General features: G+C 46.4%; 3 protein-coding genes and 1 long non-coding RNA gene across 6 annotated transcripts; 2 read left to right on the top strand and 2 right to left on the bottom strand.

Moving 5' to 3' along the window:
- Positions 1–863: 863 nt before the first annotated feature.
- mlf2 (myeloid leukemia factor 2) lies at positions 864–5,850 on the bottom strand. Its single transcript, XM_052065307.1, has 8 exons — positions 5,517–5,850; positions 4,239–4,350; positions 4,124–4,159; positions 3,942–3,995; positions 3,671–3,799; positions 3,246–3,405; positions 2,764–2,978; positions 864–1,320 (listed from the first exon to the last, which is right to left on the bottom strand). The coding sequence occupies exons 1-7, from the start codon at positions 5,558–5,560 to the stop codon at positions 2,767–2,769; spliced, it is 747 nt and encodes a 248-aa protein (XP_051921267.1). The 5' UTR covers positions 5,561–5,850; the 3' UTR covers positions 864–1,320; positions 2,764–2,766.
- On the top strand, positions 1,162–2,680 carry LOC127600679 (uncharacterized). Its single transcript, XR_007962377.1, has 3 exons — positions 1,162–1,311; positions 1,398–1,536; positions 2,075–2,680. It is a non-coding gene; the product is annotated as an uncharacterized LOC127600679 (long non-coding RNA).
- On the top strand, positions 4,437–11,200 carry cdc42l (cell division cycle 42, like). Of its 3 annotated transcripts, none has more exons than XM_052065351.1 (6): positions 4,437–4,548; positions 8,473–8,577; positions 8,668–8,740; positions 8,829–8,938; positions 9,154–9,351; positions 10,153–11,200. In XM_052065351.1, exons 2-6 carry the CDS (start codon positions 8,473–8,475, stop codon positions 10,240–10,242), a joined length of 576 nt encoding a protein of 191 aa, XP_051921311.1. In that variant the 5' UTR covers positions 4,437–4,548; the 3' UTR covers positions 10,243–11,200. The 3 variants fall into 3 exon arrangements, with proteins under 3 accessions (XP_051921311.1, XP_051921310.1, XP_051921309.1); XM_052065350.1 differs by lacking the exon at positions 4,437–4,548 and adding an exon at positions 6,083–6,206; XM_052065349.1 differs by lacking the exon at positions 4,437–4,548 and adding an exon at positions 6,133–6,316.
- A 1,484-nt stretch (positions 11,201–12,684) lies between these two features.
- Positions 12,685–17,425, bottom strand: wnt4b (wingless-type MMTV integration site family, member 4b). Its single transcript, XM_052065261.1, has 8 exons — positions 17,312–17,425; positions 16,127–16,280; positions 15,168–15,252; positions 14,921–15,052; positions 13,712–13,854; positions 13,490–13,630; positions 13,267–13,429; positions 12,685–12,854 (listed from the first exon to the last, which is right to left on the bottom strand). The coding sequence occupies exons 1-8, from the start codon at positions 17,398–17,400 to the stop codon at positions 12,685–12,687; spliced, it is 1,077 nt and encodes a 358-aa protein (XP_051921221.1). The 5' UTR covers positions 17,401–17,425.
- Between the last annotated feature and the right edge of the window lie 1,100 nt (positions 17,426–18,525).

Below are 18,525 nucleotides of genomic sequence, written 5' to 3'. Positions count from 1 at the left end.
ACAAAGAGTTATCTTTTTACTTGATGTAACGTCCTCATAAGTGGACGCCAGGCCCTTAATAGTCCAAAATTTAACATTATAGTCTTGAAAACCAAAGACGTCAGTCATGTCCACACATGTGGACGCGAGGTTAGCAGTATGCTTACACAAATGCCCTCACATGTGGGAAAGGAGAGCCACAGTTGCTGTTTAAGAATAGTGAAACAACATACGCATTCACGCAGAAGCTGCCGTCGGCCACGCCTTCAAACCCCGCCTCTTAGACACACACGCATGTTGTATCAAGTACAATACAATATGTATGGTGTTTTTTGTACGTTTGAGTGGGTTTTGATGATATACTTAAAAAAAACACACAATTTAAATGTATTTAAAATGCATTGGTAGGGCGGCCCGGTAGTCCAGTGGTTAGCACGTGGGCTTCACAGTGCAGAGGTACCGGGTTCGATTCCAGCTCCGGCCTCCCTGTGTGGAGTTTGCATGTTCTCCCCGGGCCTGCGTGGGTTTTCTCCGGGTGCTCCGGTTTCCTCCCACATTCCAAAAACATGCATGGCAGGCTGATTGGACGCTCTAAATTGTCCCTAGGTGTGAGTGTGAGTGCGAATGGTTGTTCGTTTCTGTGTGCCCTGCGATTGACTGGCAACCGATTCAGGGTGTCCCCCGCCTACTGCCCGAAGACAGCTGGGAGAGGCTCCAGCACCCCCCGCGACCCTCGTGAGGATCAAGCGGCTCGGAAGATGAATGAATGAATGAATGAAAATGCATTGGTGGGGTGAAACAAAATGTTTTTGATATGGTAGGCATATTTTGTGGATTTCCACCGGCCAAACACCGCATGCCACAGAAGAGACGCAAGCCCCGAGTTATCTAGCAATGTTTTATTAACGTCACCTAGCTAGTTTACCAAGTCAACAGAATACAATTCATTTCACAGACACATTTTTGTGTCTCCACAAACATAAAACGACCTGTACAGCAGATGCACTTTATACTTGGAGCACTTTTTTAGTGGGCAAAAAGACACACACATCAAATCTTGAGGAGGGAAGCAAGTGTTTTATACAAGTGTGTGAGTGTGCGCGGAGGATTCATCCTAAGACTATCGACTGTCCGTTGACGGGGGCGGCGAGTGGGAGGACAACAGGGCGTTGTTGGTTGGTTGGTTGGTTTGGGAGATGTTACGTGTTTATGGTATAGACAGTCCGGTCGACTTCAACATCAAAAAAGGAGGTTGGAACGATCTTCAAGATGATTCACAGGATCCGTGGAGAAATTTCCTGCGCTCCTCCGCCGGTCGGCTCATGTTTACGGGTGGCACTCCTGTGAGGAGAGAAGGAGTGTCACTTGATAGCGGGTAAGCCATTCATTTTATTTCTTGTGGTGCTCTTCCTCATCAGGGTCGTGGGTGAGCTGGAGTTGTTGACTTTGGGGGGGAGGGGTGTGATACACCTTGGACCGGTTGCTAGTAATGGTGGGGACGAACAACACCGGTGCGGCAGCACTGGGGCGAGTCTGCAGGTGTGAAACCCCTTATTGGTGCGTGTATCGCTTTCATTCATTCATTCATTCATCTTCCGTACCGCTTGATCCTCACTAGGGTCGCGGGGGGTGCTGGAGCCCATCCCAGCCGTCTCCGGGCAGTAGGCGGGGGACACCCTGAATTGGTTGCCAGCCAATCGCAGGGCACACAGAAACAAACAACCATTCGCACTCACACTCACACCTAGGGACAATTTAGAGTGTTCAATCAGCCTGCCACGCATGTTTTTGGAATGTGGGAGGAAACCGGAGCACCCGGAGAAAACCCACGCAGGCCCGGGGAGAACATGCAAACTCCACACAGGGAGGCCGGAGCTGGAATCGAACCCGGTACCTCTGCACTGTGAAGCCGAAGTGCTAACCACTGGACTACCGGGCCGCCCGTGCATCGCTTTAATTAGAAAATAAATAAATAAATAAATAGAATTGTCGTTTGGATGTGCCGCCTTTCCTGTTAGTTGTTAATTAAACGTTTATTCTCTTTTCTAGTCAAAGGTTTGACTTTTTTTCCCAGATAAATTTTGTTTTATTGTAGGCTCTGCTCCACGGAACTGTCTTATGTCACTGAATGCACATCATCAACGCTGAGGCAATATAGAGGTCGACGTGGCAATGAAGAGTTGTCAGACAGTCCGACTGTGAGTACCTCAGGTATGATGACATTTAATTTCATGATCAATTGGGACTTGCATTCCTCAGTAAAAATGTATATTTTGCGGGCGAACTCATTTGAGCATAGACACAAAGAAGCTAATTTGGAAACGTTCTCATCAACATCTTAACTCGGTTAACAAATGGACCAAATGAAATGACACAAAGATGAAGTCATATTTCAAGTCGTCATATTTCAAGTAAAAGTTTCACAGGCTTTTTGGGGATTTACAAGTTTTTCCTTTTCTACTTTTTGTTTACCTGCAATGATGTCAGATGTACAGCAGAGGTCCCTATCGAGTGACCAACACAGTATCAATACAGTGTCAACACACTTTGCATCATGTGTCAATACACCCAAAGTGTCTTGTCGTCTGTCCATCGCTTGTTGCTAGCCAATCGCAAGACACATTTAGACTATTAACTTCACGTTCACACTTTCCTCCTCCTCTACGAACAAAAACAAAGAGTTAATTTTATATTTTGTTTGTTCTACTTCTTCCTTTCATAACTCTGCCGCTGTGAATTGGGAATTTCTCCATTGCGAGACTAATAAACATGCGGCCCCCGTACCTTTCACCAGTCGTAACGCGGGCGAGACTGAGGCGGGTGGTGTCGGGGGGAGTCGTGCCGATGTCCCGGCGGGGTTGTGGAGCCGGGCGGCGCGGTGAGGGCAAGCGGCTGACCGCCCGCCCGTCGGTCTCGGCCGTAGTCCAAAGCCCGGGCGCTGGGCGGAGCGTATCGCCCCGCCTGAGTCCTCCACTCCGTGTCAAACGCCTCGGCCTCGGCTGACAAAACAGGAAGGGTCGGTTATTCAACCGCATTGGCGCGGCTTGTTTAGCCGAAGTATTGTCAGTCCTCAAATAACACATATACAGCGCTACTTTGACTCGCGAGTTCAAATGATTCAATGTATTTGTAGAGCAAAGAAATCGTCCCCATTAAAGTGACTTGAAACGCCATTAATCTGTTCCAGGTGCCCAAAAAACATTTTTTTTTTTGCTCACTCACACGCGAGGGCAGAAAGTCAAAGCGCCACCGTATTCCCGACTCACTCTCGTCCAGGTTGATGAAGTCCTGCCGTTCTTCGCGGTCGCCGGTGCGGCGGTTCCGCGAGCGCTCCATGATGTGCGCGCGTTCGCCGATGTGGTGGCCGATGGCCAGGCGCTCCAGGCCGCTTTCGCTGTCTCGCATGGACTGACGGGTCTCCCGGATCTGCAACCAATCGCCTGCCGTTTACGAAACCCGTCGATGTATCGATGCACTGGAGTCAAACTCGAGGCCCCGGGGGGCCAAATCGGGCTCTCCACATCAGAATGATTTAACGTGGCCCGCCGAAGAACGCCGGACTTTTTCCCCCCGACACTCTGCGGTTTATCTCTGATTAAGTCCGCAATGACGCAGGTTTGTGACACCGCTATATGAATGGAACCCAAGGATGGGATTGTTTTAAGGTTCTGCAACGAGGTCTTGTTCTCACCCCTCCTGGGCCATGTCTTGTTTGATGGGTTTGCTGGTACACCGTAGGAGCCCCGGCGTCCATGGAAGAGTAGGAGATGACTGTTGACGACGAGAAAGTCTGACAGTTGGGCGATCCAGAAATCCTCTCCTGGAAGACAATGTTGGGTGTAACCATTTTGATGCCTCACCGATGCATTCATTCAACTCTCATGACTCCTCCCCCTCTTGTTGTCTCTCTCTCCCTCTCTTACTCACTCGCTCACTCTTAAGACGTTGTCCAATGAACTCACCATGTTTTCCATCATTTCCCCCATCATGCCAAACATGTCCATGAACCCTCCACCCTGCAAAAACGGCGAGAATAATGTGAACCGGAGAACATGTGAAAGTCATCTCAAGGGTTGAACGGTGATGGACCGTTTCAAAATCTAAAGTGAACAATTGATACTGGGGGGGGGGGGGGGACACTCACCATTCCCATCATGCCAAACGGGGTCAAGGCACCGGTCTGGAAAATGGTGCAGAGCAAATGTAAGTGTGGGAAAACGTGAAATAAAAATGTAGACCGGATATTTTGGTTCCATTACCTGTCGCCGTGGTGCACGAGGCGCTTGAATCTGTGGCGTGAGGGCAAAAGGGTCCATGCCGAACGGTCCGAACATGCTCCTCATCTGTTGCCTGTGAGCGGCGAAAGGATCCCTGCGAGGCAAAAGCGGCAACGCGGGGGGGGTGTCACTAACCTTTCTTTTTTTTTTTTCCATTGTGCGATTGGGTGAAACACGACACAGAGGTGACGCTTTTGCGACAGAATGTCAGCATGCGCTGGTGGATGGCAAATGGGAATCGAAGTTTCGTTTTGCATGTGGAAAGAACCAACGACTTTGAAATACACAACAGGTATGACTTTTGGATGAACGTAGCATGCGCTGGGTTGAGCCACTTTTTCCAGAGTCATTTCCAAAACATCTCATTTGAGAGGCTTGAGTTTATAAAACATGTTTCATTTGACGCTTTTGATGTCATGACACCAACTAATTTCCAGAAGATGAGTCATTATCAACTAAAATGAAAACTATTTGAATCGTTAGGATAGCTTTTTCAATTTAAGATTTCAAATTGCTTTCAGCTTCTCAACAGTCCATTTTTGCCTATTTCTGACTCAGAATCAGAATGAATTCTTGTCCATTTGAAATGTTATGTTTCTGAGTAAAGAAATGGAAATTGAGACTTTTTTTCTTCATCTAATTTGTGGATTAATCGATAATTGCTGGCTGCAGAAGAGTATGGTTCAATAGTGTAGCTCGTGCAAAATAAATACCAAACCCAAATAAACTCGGACCATTTATTGACCCTCAGGATGGGATAGGTATCTATCCATCCAAGAGGTAGTTTTCACATCCAAAATAATGAACAAATAGACACCAGATTATGGTGCTCGCATTTGATATACATGTCCGAGCATTCAATCAGACATTAATAGTACTTAAATCTAAATAATAACGGATCTGCCACTTCTATCATCACTTGTCGCATTTTCTTCTGCACTTAAGCCTCACGTTGCTTGTCCGGATTTCTATTTAATAAGCATGACGTACGCACGCGAATCAAAGCGATTGCATCACCATCAATCACTCACGTTACTCGAGAGATACTTGCAACACGCTTTAGTATCTCAATATCCATGCAATTGCAAGGCATCCCGACTGAGAAGTGATGTCGCCGGGCTCGTAGTTAGACAGGTCTGGTGCAACACCAGGCCAGGGAACGAGTAACCTGCCTCCGAGCAAACCGAGAAACCCGCGCGATGTGCTCTAAAACGAAGCCCGAAATGCAATTGAAGCTGTAATTTGGGTGTGTTGACTCACAGCATGTAAGGGTCGTCGTCAACGTCATTCAGGAATCGAAACATGCTCGACGGCTGGTGATGCAATTCAGCTGGCTGCTGTTAGCCAGCTAGGTAGCTAGCTAGCGAGGTAAATAGACCTTGTTTTCCACGAACGACAACACGATGCACTCCGGCCCCACCTCCCACATCAAAAGGGGGCCAACTCTGTTGTCCGAAATACTTCAGATGAAGCAAAGCGGAAAACTAATTCGCTGTAAAGCCGGGATGGCAGAATCCAGAAGCCTGAACAAAACATGAGAAACGGAAGTCAGATTTTGACAAAGAGAAGGCAAATTAGTTTACCCGTCGCTTGTGTCGACCATCGATACTTCCGGATAAGGATTTATCAAAACAAAAGTATAAAAGAAAAACACTACGCTATGCGTTTATCCATAGACAATTTTAACAGGTAATATGTTAATGTCAAACTGTTGACACCACAAAACTGGTAATACAAAACCCCAATTCTCAAATAAAATGACAATTAGCTTCCTGTTTGCCAGTTCGACTATTTTATTTTTCATAGTCTGTCGTGTGACCACTTCCTCTGCGTGGCGCTGTTTCATCTACGGACGCGATTGCGGCACGTCCCTTGTGCGCCTGCGCAAAAAGTCTTTCGACCCTCAAACCCGGATGTAACCAACGCCTAACCTGTCGGAAGGAAAAAACGGCGAGTAGAGTTGTAAAAACCGCTTTGAACGGCAACATTTGTGCTTTTTCCCACAAGTGGACACGCGCGCGAGAACATTTGGAGCGTTCGCGGCTCACACTGAGTAAAAAGTGAGTAAATTCGACTGCCAGCCGTGACGTTGCCACCGAGCCGTGCGTGTGCGTAATAATGTTGCTAGCATCGATTTGCTTTATGCACTTGTCACATTTGGCACATTTTACATCTCAACAAACGTTTATCCTTCTTAATTAGTGTGTGGAGACCATTTGATACGACAAAGGTGACTTTATATGTTTATCTTTTGTATTATCGCCCGAGTCTTTGTGCCCTTTTATTCACACCCCCGCCGTCCTTCGAAGCTTAGGCTGTTTATATAAGATGGCTTTCGTGATATAATTGCGGAATTCATATCTTGGGACGATTATTGTGTTGCTCTTTGTGTGACAATGTCAAATGGCCTGTGCGGAAGTGTTCCGCGTTCGTCTTTTTTTTCTTTAGCTTGAACGTGTATTAACAAGTCCGGTGCGACGAGCCTCACTCAATTCCGAGCCAATCCTCTTAAGGCAGAAAAAAAGCCTTCTGAAATATGAAGTTCACCGGCGATTAAAAGGTGACTTAAACTTCAGATAATACTGCGAATGAATAGTTGGCCCAGTAAACGGGTAGTGACGAGTTGAACATTCATTTCATGTTTCTTAACTGTGATGTACAGTTGCCCACTTTCATGTTTGGCAAAAAGGGCTGAATGAGTGTGAAAAATAATCCAATAACGACCCCCCACCCCCTTGCGCAAAGTTGCCATTGGCACTTTACATGCGATACATTATGTCCAGTTCCTGTTCTCATGTTAACAGGAATAAATGAATCTGTAGTATGATAAATAATGTCAAATTTTATAGGATAGACTTTTGCTAAAATAAACGCAAATGAAACATGAATGCATATAAATAAGGCATTTTATTTATCTACTATATTGACTTGTTGATTTACTCGATGATTTGTATTTGAAATCTTTGAAGTGTTTACAATGACTTGCAACTTATAAACATGAATGCCTACCAACTGAAATGCAGCACTACCCCCCGCCCCCCTGTTAGATAGAAACCACAATTCTAAACCTTTGTAACATGAAGTTGAGGCAAGTACTGTATAGCGTTTGTGATATTTCATCTTAACATTCTTGTTTATGGACCTCAAGCGACATGCAATAAGGACAGCAACTCTTACTCAATCTTCTTCCTTCCTGTTTTGCCCTCATTTTAGGACTCCGATCTACTAGTTTCCATTTGAAAGTGTATCCGGAGGCATGATGAATCTTTATAATGCATCTCAATCTCTTTAGCGCGTTCACAACAGCTCAAGATGTTTAAAAAAAACGCTTTACAGAACATTTATCATCAAATAATATTAAACAGAACACGGACAGTAATACAATGGTAACAATTTCAACGCGCTTTGTTCTTTGAAGCGCTTATAGAATAGATGGAAGAGCAGAGAATCAAAGTCTCCTTTCACCAGTGGATCAGAGACGTCATGATCACAGCACGCTTGACGGCACACGGGTCTGCTATAAGCTAAGTCAGAAAGTACACGAGCAGCTATTGCGTCCTGTTAGTTCAATTCTCCCGGTCCATCGAGATCCGCTTCTATTCCAAGCGACGAATCTCAGTTCCAAATACACAGTTCCTCTCTCAAGCTACCCCCGCCCGCCGTACCAATGCAGACTGTCCCAACAGCACCGACATCTCCACTGAACAAAACGGGGCTCTGGAAAATGCGGCGCATAAAAGGCGCTTTTCAAAAAACATCAACGGCCCCACCCCTCCCGGGCAGTCCAGTGGCGACAGTCAAATAGCGCCAACACTCGCCCTCATCAAAATCAGTGCTGGTACACGCATGCTGGCTACCGAGAAGGCGCAAACCATTAAGCGCAGATTTTTCTCCTTCCACGAATGTTACGGCCAAAGCGCTGAGAACACTCCACAATGGTTTTATTGTCTAGTTGTTGTGCACCCCCTTAGCCCCAAAAGACTTAAACACTGTTCGTTTCTGATTGAAGTGTTTGCGATTCTGGTTGCTGCATTAACAAAAAAAAAACGGCACGTGAAGCTGATAAAATGGCATGACCCCACAGAGATGATATCTGTGGGATCGTGTCAAATCGATAGTTGTTCACATTGTGCAACACTGATCAAGTGGTGAGAAAAATTCATATGGGAGCCCTGTCTGCACTTTGATGTTTCTTGTTTTGTGTTTGCCTCAACAGATGCAGACTATAAAATGTGTAGTTGTTGGGGATGGTGCGGTTGGAAAGACCTGCTTACTCATCTCCTACACGACCAACAAGTTCCCCTCAGAATATGTGCCTACGGTCAGATTATCTCGTCATGGAAATCCAATTTTCTGCTTGATTTGTTGGAGCGGAAATGAACAATCCATCTTTTTTTTGTTTTTAAATAAGGTTTTTGACAACTATGCAGTGACGGTGATGATCGGGGGCGAGCCTTACACACTAGGCCTTTTTGACACTGCAGGTAAGGAATTTTCACTGGAATTGAAATTTGCCGGTCGGTGGCTCTCTCCGAGCGCGTGACAAACGCATTGTTTTTCCCGCGTGCTCAGGTCAGGAGGACTACGACAGGCTGCGTCCTCTCAGCTACCCGCAGACAGACGTGTTCCTTGTGTGCTTCTCTGTCGTCTCCCCGTCGTCATTTGAAAATGTCAAGGAGAAGGTTGGTGTGGCCCTTATTAGGCTTCAACTTGCCTTACAACCCTCATGTACTTTTAATACACATTGACACTTATGAAACACACTTTTGAGCAGTTTGTCAACACATTATAAATAAGGATGTATTGTAGATATTGGAAAATACATGGCAGACATAAAAAAAAATGCTGAGCATCAAATGCCCCCCCCCCCCCCCCACCCCCCCCGAATCCACTTCAGTGGGTTCCTGAGATTTCCCACCATTGCCCCCGCACGCCTTTCCTGCTGGTGGGCACTCAAGTGGACCTGCGGGAGGACAGCAACACCATTGAGAAGCTGGCCAAGAACAAACAGCGCCCCCTGTACCCCGAGAGTGCCGAGAAGCTGGGCCGGGAACTGCGGGCCGTCAAATACGTCGAGTGCTCTGCTCTCACACAGGTAATGGCGCGCCACTTCCTCACGGCGTCCGCGCTTTATGACGGGGCTGTGTTGCCATGGAGACGATGTAAGCAGAATTTGCACAGTCGTGGCTCCAATAGTCAAGTTATAATTACTGTATCTAAATGTATGAAAAACATTCATGGGCCACGAATAGGCAGTTGCGTGAAATGCAGCAAGTATGACAGGAACTGAGCCGAGTTGACCACATTTGCTGGCTCATCACGAGAACCGTCGTAAATCAAGGACCCCCGCCCCTGTTATCCGGTTATCTTCCCCGTTTCAAAATGAAATTGTGTGATTGATATTTGATTTACCGTATTGCTCATCGCTCAGAATTCTCAGATGCTTTTCGATGTCTCAACACGTTTTGTTTCCTGTTCTTTGGCTATCATTTTGCCTTACATCTTTACCATCACTGGTTGTCAAAAACGTTTGCGAACAAAACAAAAAAGAACCAGACAAGAGGCCTCAGCTGTTTTATTTTATTTATTTATTGGTTGATTTTTGGGAGGAGGGGGGGCGGTCATGTGACATTGGCAAGCCGAGCCGTGAGTGGTTGCTACTTGAGCCCTGAGCAACTCTGATGTAATTTTTAGTCGACTGCAAGTGGCAAAATGCCCCCCCCCCAATTCATATTCCACAAACGTAATATTCATCAAATTACCGTGTTGGGATCCCACCGAACCTGTAATTGCATAGAATTTTTTTTTCCTTCTTTTATTGGTCCACCCCTGAAACAAATTGCACAGTTGCATTCAGACCGTGACACCTCCGCATGCTTTTTGTTTTGTCGACCAGCGAGGCCTCAAGAATGTGTTCGACGAGGCCATCCTGGCTGCCTTGGAGCCCCCCGAGACCAAAACCAAGAGGAAGTGCGTCCTGCTATAGGCCAGCAGCAGTCAAAGACCAAACGGTATATAAGAAAACATATTTGGGGGGGGGGTCGGGGAGTGTGGTGGTGGTTTGGGCAAAATCCAAATGTCAGTGAGTTCAGTGGCCAATAGAGACAAAGGGGGGGGGGGGAGGTACAAAGCGAATTAAAAGGGGATTGTGATGAGTGCCTTCAAAAATAAAAGAGTTGAAAGAAACAAAGGGAGTGTAAGGTCAGTGTGCAGTAGAGTTAAACGCGGGTAGCAGCAGCCGTCTTCTCGTGGCTGAAAGCTTTTCATGCGAATAGTGTTCTCCACAAAAAGGGGCAGGAACCCTCCACCTCCCTTGAAACAGATTTTTAGGACCATATCGTTTGCTTTTGACTTTTGAGTGGCCCGCTGGGGCTTTCCCCCCCCCACTTTGATGGAGCAAAACAACAACATTTACTTATAGTTTTTTAGTCAACTTTGGCTATCATGTAAAGAGGCAACGGTGGTACTGTCATATCTTTCCTGATTGATTTGAATGATGGAAGCACATGAGATTGCGTACACTCCAAACAAATGCAGTGCTCTCTGAAAGCGCTAAACTTCCTTCCAAACACTTGGTGATGAGCAGGGAGGCAACTTTCACATTTCTTTTCTCCTTCTGCGGGTGACTTAAAAGAATTGATCTTTTCTTCTTTCTTTTGTGTACATTGCATTGATTTTATGTGACTTTATTTTGGGACCTTCTTAGCAGTAAATTTTCTTTTTCCCCCCGCCCCATCTTGAAACTTGAGGTTTTATTTTATTTTATTTTGTGTGTGACATCACTAGACTACAAACAGGGTGATTGTTAATGCAAAAACGACAAAAATTCAGCTGTAATATTTTGCATCGATCTTCATCTTGACCGATTAAGATGTTAACCTTTTGGTAGAAAATTGGTGGGAGTTTGTAATTGCGTAATATTTGTAATAAAATGCTTGAAATGACACCTTTCTTTTTTGACACCTGTTTACTTCAACATTGTCTCCACAAAGGAGTACTCGCATGCGATTGGTTTTGAAAATTATTTGCCGTGTGTTTTAGAAGGACAACCAGACGAAAGAAGCACTTCACAGCGTCGTGGGGACAAAACTACGACACTTTATTAGACGACACGAGCAAAGCTAAGAGCACGGCAAGTGCCCGTACAAGTTTGACCGGTGGCGAGGCAGCAAAACACACACGGTTGTCAGTAGAAGTTATTTTCTGCATTTTGGTGCGTCTGCTGGAGGCTGAAGCGCAGCAACGGCTCCGCTGCGCAATAAATAAACTGAAAGGAGCTGAACGCAGCTCGGGCGCAAAACTCGTGCCGTAACCTTTCCGCTCGTGGCGCGTTGTTGAGGTGACTTTGGGAAAACGGAGCATTCATTCCACATCCTAGTAGAGCAACACACTAGTAGGAGAACAACTTACGTGTGAGGCAAAACTGCAGTAGTTGACATCGGGGCGCGACTAGTACCACTTGGGGAAACGCTCGATGTTAGCTAGTAGCATTTCATGCTGCAACGAGTCGTACGAGCAGCATGCACTTGTCAACTAGCTTACAAGATTTGCCTCACTAGTAACAAGTTGTTGGCCGACTAATCTGTCCACAAGTTGTTGGCTGATTTGTCGTCTTTGTGTGCAGAAATGTAAACAAAGTCGTGTGGGGGGTGGGGGGGTCGTACTCTATATCCGTGATATCCATTTTAAGGTTCAGGTTTTAAAACGCTCATTGTCCTCTGTAGTAGGACAACTTGGCATACTAGTGAAAAAAAATATTTATCCTAGTGGGGACGAGGAGTGTACGAGTACATGGACAACTCTTTGTTGTGTCGACATGAGCAGAAAAACTGACACTAGTGAGGCAAAAATACTTGTAGACTTTTTTTTTTGCCACTAGAATGGCCCAGGAGGCTACTCGTGTGTAGTCACAGGGTTAATTGCACACCAAAAGTGTCACCGTCAATGGAAAAAAGCATCACTCGTAAGAGATGGTTTGACTAGTGCGCTGCGGTCTTACAAGTGAGCAAACTAGTCCATGGACCTGAAGAAATGTCCAGGATATGGAAGACTCGATGCTCAAACCACCTTTCAGGGGTGATTGCGATGAGCGTGCTAGTGTGCCGCATGCACGTCTGTGCCTGCCGCTTGTCGGTTTCAGAGTTATGAAACATGCAAAGAGGTACGAATGGAACCCCGTTTGGGTTTTCGTTAGGCTTGTGGGTCAACTTGTACGCTAGAATTCAGAACGGCCTCACTGCTTCGTTGTAAAAATGCTGATTATGAAAGTAAGATGATTAGGAGTTAGACGTGTCATCGGTGGTAAAATAGTCCTATCCTTGTCCCGTGGGTCAGGAGTGTCTGTCGGGTGTTTGTTTGGGGGTCTCTCTTCTAAGGTGTTAGGCTTATTTTAATCGGGAGGAGGCTCGGATTTGGGACTGTAGCGACTTCAAACTCTGCAGGTGTGAACGGTGACGGTGTTCTTGCACTGCTGGCAGCGGACCGAGCAGCACCAGGAGAACTTGCAGGAGCACCGCTGCACCACCTCGGCCCGGCCCGCCCTGTAGCCCGGCCCGCAGCACACCAGCTCGCAGCCGTCCGGTGCTAACCGCGAGGTTCCTGATTAATGGGGGGAGAGGGGGGGTGGCAATGGACAAAAAGGAGCCAGACGTCAGATTTTGGTTGAAGAAAATCTGGATTTGGTTGACGGTGACAGACATTTCATTTTTTGTTCCGCCGCTATATTGATTAGTTTTGTATAGGATAAAGAATATATGCCTGTGAGTATGTTCCGGAACCCTGCAGTCAAAAGGGGGGGGGTGGCAATGGACAAAAAGGAGCCAGACGTCAGATTTTGGTTGAAGAAAACCTGGATTTGGTTGACGGTGACGGACATTTCATTTTTTGTTCCGCCGCTATACTGATTAGTTTTGTATAGGATAAAGAATATATGCCTGTGAGTATGCTCTGGAACCCTGCAGTCAAAAGGCTTGGACAGTTTTTCATCTCTGGAGGGGAAAAAAAAAATCACCATTGCATCTTCTGCCCGCGGTTCCGGGAATGCCGTTGTCAGGGTCCAGCTGACAGAAGTCTGGGGACGATGCGAGGTACACCAGGTCTCTGGCAGCGGGCGGTTTCACCTGGGGGTCACGAGGGAGCAGAGCAGTCCTGGATCCGATGCGAGTCAGACGGACCTACCGGAGGAATGACTTGGTCATGTGAATTTGAGTTACCGAGGCGTGCCGGCGCGGTACCTCCGTGGCTCCGTCAAAGCGCTCCTTGAGCACAATGCCGACGCGCCGGAATGGCGGCATGACTTTCCAGCAGGTCCTCAGCTCGCAGGAGCCAGACACGCCATGACACTTGCACTCCACCTGCATGTTGTGAAGGATGGCCTGAGGATGGACGACGACGACCATGAACGCCAAATCCCCCAAAGTTGGGGGGTGAATCAAACGGAAGATGTGAGGAGCCACCTTTCGACCGGCCTCATTGTTGTGAAGGTTCATCAGCGGTCGGCCGGCAGACAGCCCCCGGGCTCGTTCCGGTTCGTCCACAAACGTTTGGGAGAAGGCGACGCCGTAGGACAGGTTGTCGCTGCAACCCGACCACTGGAAACCTGTGTGATGGACAGAAAACAAATGAAACGTCCTTTGGTCCTGATCCATGAAGTTTCTTATGACTATGCTATTAATGATAGCATTTTCCCCAAATATTTTCCAGGTCTGCAGCACGGTTCTACAGCGGTAAGCTCTAAGTGCCATAGGGTTCTTCAGGTTTGGGGTTTGAATCTGCTTCACCCTTCTGGTGTGGAGTTTTCTGTACTCTCCATCCTTGCATGGGCTTTCTCTTGGTACTCCAAAGAATGCATGTTAGTTTTTTTGAGGACCCTTGCATGTTAGGTTTTTTGAGGACCCTAAATCAAGGCCGAGAGCCCTGATCCAGTTTTCCTGATTGAACTGATCAGGATTGTTTCCAGGCTTCCGCAAACCTTGCTGATGAGCTGACTTCGGAATCGGGTGCGTTGGATGAGGGTGACATCTAAAACAGGCTGGATCGGGACTCTCGAGGACCGGACTTGGGCACCCCTTGTCCTTAAGTGTAAATATGTCCACAGAACCACTGGATTGGTGGGAAAAGACTCTGAATATCAACTTCAAAGTCCTAAAGCATGTCAAATTCCCAGTGCATAGTTGTTGACTTGACAATCCATTCAGAGAGACTCGTTTGGACCAAGTTGTGAAAACATCTGTAATCCACAGGAAATGTTGCGCTTCAGCTGTTTGTGGTAGCAGAACCCCAAAGAGCCCCAGGGACAGGCTAACGCGCTTAGGCAGAACTCGCGATTGGCGGCAGAAGCCTGACGGAGGGGTGTCCCGGTAGAACAACAAAGTCGGAAGGTCGGAGGCTGAAGTGTTGGAGAGTCTTGCTTGGATGGACATCAAAACGCTGAGTCATCAGCACAGCCTTGAATTTCAAAGGTGGGCTCTGACTGGTTTTTATCAATTATATCAACGATATTTGAAAAAATGCCAATTTTCCTTCTCAAACCCACAACCGGACCGTGACACTTTTTGAGTGACGGTACGGCGCTTATACGTCCTTGAGAAGTGAGTCACTGCATTCACCAACACCCCCCCCCCCCCCTTGCGGAAAATTTCCCACATAACAGAATCCATGCTCACCCTCGGGGCTCACCCCTCTGACCTTCCTGTCACAGCCACACCTCTCCAGCTCCCCACGCGTGCACGCCCGGGTCACGGCCACCGCCACGGCCGCCGAGGACAGAGCGTGCACAAAGGCTGCCTCGCGAGTGCCTGTTTAAGAACAATCCCCCGGCCCCCCAAATAAAACAGCAAGTTAAAAACCCGTGCAGGAAATTTGTGATTTTTTTTTTCCAAGGGCAAAATGGTGCTTATCCGGGGGCCACACCTTGGTTCATGACTCTGCCGAAAACATTGATCCCTCTGGGGGTGGTGGAACAGTTCCAGCGGCGGTTCCGGAATTGGTGCTGACACTGAATTGGAAGTGTAAACGTGATTACAATTTACTTTGATAAGGCACATGTGCACAAGAGCTGAGATCCAAGAGGAATAAGAGAATCTCCCTCTACGAAGGGGATCATTTTGACGGACGCTACTAAACGCAGAAGAGCTTAACACCATTTTGCAAGACTGGTGCATTTAAATTAATTTGAATACCATGTGGAGTACGCGCGCCCTTTGGACTTTGACCTGGTGTGTACTCACTTTTGTTGCCATTTGATCTGGAGGTTTGCATGATAGTGTCTGTGGTTAGCGTGCCTGGCTCATGGGCAGAGATTCTAGCTTCCCATCCACCCCCGCCCCCCTCCCCCAACGACTCCCATCTCAGATACTGCGGCTTCCTCCCAAATTGCAGAAACTTCAATTATTGAAGTCGCTCCCAGTTTATGACGGCGACAAGTGTCCTTCATGTTTTATAGACTTAAAATATGAGCAACGCTTTTCACTGTTGCCCGAACTCGATTCAATTCACAGCGTCCCGAATGTCAAATAAAACAAATTCTGTGTTTTTACAATGACCATAAAAATCCTTAAAAATACATAAAAAACATAAAGGGGAACATTTAGTGTAGAGCTGCTGTAGTAAAGTGCAGCACAGCGAATGAATCGTTAGCATGTCGCACTGAGCTCCTCTTGTATGTTAGCCTCATTGAAGATTCTAAATTGGACATAGGTGTGATTTTGAGTGTCAGTGCTCGTTTGTAGATATGTGCCCAGCTATTGACTGGTGACCAGTTCAGGGTCTAGCCCCATTCCCAGCTGGGAATGGCTCCACTCCACCCTTGCCTACCATGAGGACAAGCTCTTTCGAAAATGAATGGATTTTCTCATAGAATGGTACCCTACCTCCTCTATGACCATCTCGGCAGCCTTGCGTACCGACTCCATGACCTCCCCCCGTGCTCTGCACACCCCCACTTGCCCCGGGGTCAGCCCCCTCAGCCGTGCACATGGGGCAGCACCGGACACGGGCCTGGAGCGAGGCAGCCTCGCCAGGGAGCTGAGGACACATGGCGGAAGGTGGTTCACACGGTTTGTTTATATATATTATATATATAGTCACAATAAAATCCTTAGCCTAGCTAGCTCTTGGTTTAAGAATGCCCCCCCTAATTGTGCCAAGATAACAAAATAGGTATTGTAAATAATTGATATACATTTTTTACTTTTGTACGTCTGAGTCTCTACTCTTATCTGGAATAATCCCACAGGCTTGTAAAGGGGCTAGCCACCAGGTAGCTTTGGAGCTAACGGTCGTTTGGGAAGCTTCTCGACTAGCGGATGGGCAGCCGGCTCATCAATGAGGTCACCGCTTCACTTGGAAGTATAAAAAAATGACATCTAGCGTTTCTGCAAAATGGCAACCGGATTTCATTGTCTGTGCGCACATATAGCTCGCTAGCTAGCTAACTGCATGCTGTAGTGGCATGAATGGGCCCAATGGAAGTAATTTTACAATTCTTGATAAACACTGACCCAAGGAAGTGTGTCTTCAGAGATGAGTTGTGTTTGTTCCATGACTAGACGGCCAGCGGACTGAAAGGCCAAGCTTAGGCCACAACTCGCTACAGTAGTTTTCAGTCTTTTTGCACATTTTACTTTCAAACCTTTATTATCTGACAAATCTCTTAATCCACTTCTTGCACTTTTTTTAATCAATCTTTCGGTACTTCTAAAGTATTTTGGCCACCTTTGTCGTTTAGTGACGCACAGAGGGTCCAAAGGGCATCATAATTCAGGAGCACGCAGCAAAGAACTCATGGATGGTGGCGAAAGATCGACGGGGTAACTAGTCGCCCGAGTTTTGGGGTGGGGGTGGGATGAAAACGAGGGAACAAGCGATCCAAAGAAGACGAAGAAGCCTCAGAGAGAAAGAAAAGGGAAAGGTCACCGACGGGGGGGGGAGACAAAGAAAAAAAAATGGTGAGCCGCTGAAAAGGGTTTGGGGAGACATGTCACCATCTTTGAAACGTTACAGCATGACAAACAAACGCTCTTCTTTCACCTCCCTCTCGCGCCCGGTCGACTTACAGCCAGTTGGTTGCCATGGCGGGCTGCGTCGCCCATAGCAACAGAAGGAGGAGTGGTGCCGTGAGATTGACAGTGGAGACGCTTGGCATCAGACCGTCCGGCCGTCGTCCCGTCTGCGTGCGTCAGGTCAGGCGGGGTCTTTGGACAGCGCGTCCTTGCGTCTGCTCTTATGTTCCTGCTCCTGAACCCAGGTTTGAGCCCCTCATAGCTGTTTCCAATGAACCGAAGATTCCTTTAGATGATAAACGGTACCTGTGGAAATTGACCTGCATGAGCATTTTTTGTGACCTTTGTTTGGTGGCGTGCAGGAGATTTTTCCCAAGATCCACTTTGTGACTTGCCTCGCGCGTTAGGAAACTGCATGTCATCCCCAAAAGGCCCCAACGTCAATGTGAAAAATGTAATTAAGATTGGCCAGTCGTGTGTCGGACCTTAACTATAATGAGGTTATGTTGACATTTGTGTCTGGGGGGGGGAAAAAAAAAACAGTGCAAGAAAAGTTGCTCTATTTTGATTTTACAGGGAGTGATTTTAGTGGCGTTGCTGTGAATCGATGCAAATATAAAAATGGAACACGTGTAGTATCATGCACCTAATACGCTCCTTGAGCGCAGTATTCTTAATATTTTTTATTTATTTTTTGAATGAAAAATACGAATTTCCCACCAAAAACTTGGGAAAAAATTGAGTAATGTTCTACCTTGACAATTTGTACTGCTCATTTTGGGTGTTTTTGTGAGGGGTGGGGGGAAGAAAAATAATGTATTTTGTGTCTTATTTTTCAATAATTGTATATTTGCATGGGGAGAAAAAATTTTACCAAATTATCAATTATTGGAGACTTTTAAAAAAAATGTATTTTGATAATTCATACTACTGCTTCTCGATAGTTAAAAAAAATAACAAAAAATAAAATAAATTAAATTATTATTAAAATTAAGTTTTGCAAAAATCTTACACTGAAATCCTACACTTAAAAAATATTTTAAATATTAAATACTCAAACGTGAAAGTAGTATTTGTTGTCAAATTTGATCTTGGAATTCCTTCCTGCTGTTTTTTCCATTTAAAAAAAAACTACAAAGAAATTAAGTAGTTAAATGACTCTTTTTCTAATGATTCTTTTTTTGTGGTGTAAACGTTAAAAACCAAACCAAATTAAGATGAGATCTCACCAGTCTGCAGTGCTGTGGTCTCCAGTTTAATTTTTGCAG

Source organism: Hippocampus zosterae, chromosome 5 (genome assembly GCF_025434085.1).
Source record: "Hippocampus zosterae strain Florida chromosome 5, ASM2543408v3, whole genome shotgun sequence".
NCBI classification, from domain to species: Eukaryota; Metazoa; Chordata; class Actinopteri; order Syngnathiformes; family Syngnathidae; genus Hippocampus; species Hippocampus zosterae.
This window is presented reverse-complemented; position numbering and strand designations above follow the sequence as displayed.

What these genes read in the sequence shown, in the direction of transcription:
- wnt4b (XM_052065261.1), bottom strand. Translation starts at nt 17,400, where the DNA reads ATGCCAAGCGTCTCCACTGTCAATCTCACGGCACCACTCCTCCTTCTG. An exon ending in CCGAGATGGTCATAGAGGAG is followed by an intron (nt 15,253 to 16,126) that starts GTAGGGTACCAT and finishes CTTCCAATTCAG; the next exon opens with TGTCAGCACCAATTCCGGAA. An exon ending in ACAATGAGGCCGGTCGAAAG is followed by an intron (nt 13,631 to 13,711) that starts GTGGCTCCTCAC and finishes GTCCATCCTCAG; the next exon opens with GCCATCCTTCACAACATGCA.
- cdc42l (XM_052065351.1), top strand. Translation starts at nt 8,473, where the DNA reads ATGCAGACTATAAAATGTGTAGTTGTTGGGGATGGTGCGGTTGGAAAG. An exon ending in CCTCAGAATATGTGCCTACG is followed by an intron (nt 8,578 to 8,667) that starts GTCAGATTATCT and finishes TTTTTAAATAAG; the next exon opens with GTTTTTGACAACTATGCAGT. An exon ending in AGTGCTCTGCTCTCACACAG is followed by an intron (nt 9,352 to 10,152) that starts GTAATGGCGCGC and finishes TTTGTCGACCAG; the next exon opens with CGAGGCCTCAAGAATGTGTT.
- mlf2 (XM_052065307.1), bottom strand. Translation starts at nt 5,560, where the DNA reads ATGTTTCGATTCCTGAATGACGTTGACGACGACCCTTACATGCT. An exon ending in CTCGTGCACCACGGCGACAG is followed by an intron (nt 4,160 to 4,238) that starts GTAATGGAACCA and finishes ACCATTTTCCAG; the next exon opens with ACCGGTGCCTTGACCCCGTT. An exon ending in CTTCATCAACCTGGACGAGA is followed by an intron (nt 2,979 to 3,245) that starts GTGAGTCGGGAA and finishes CTGTTTTGTCAG; the next exon opens with CCGAGGCCGAGGCGTTTGAC.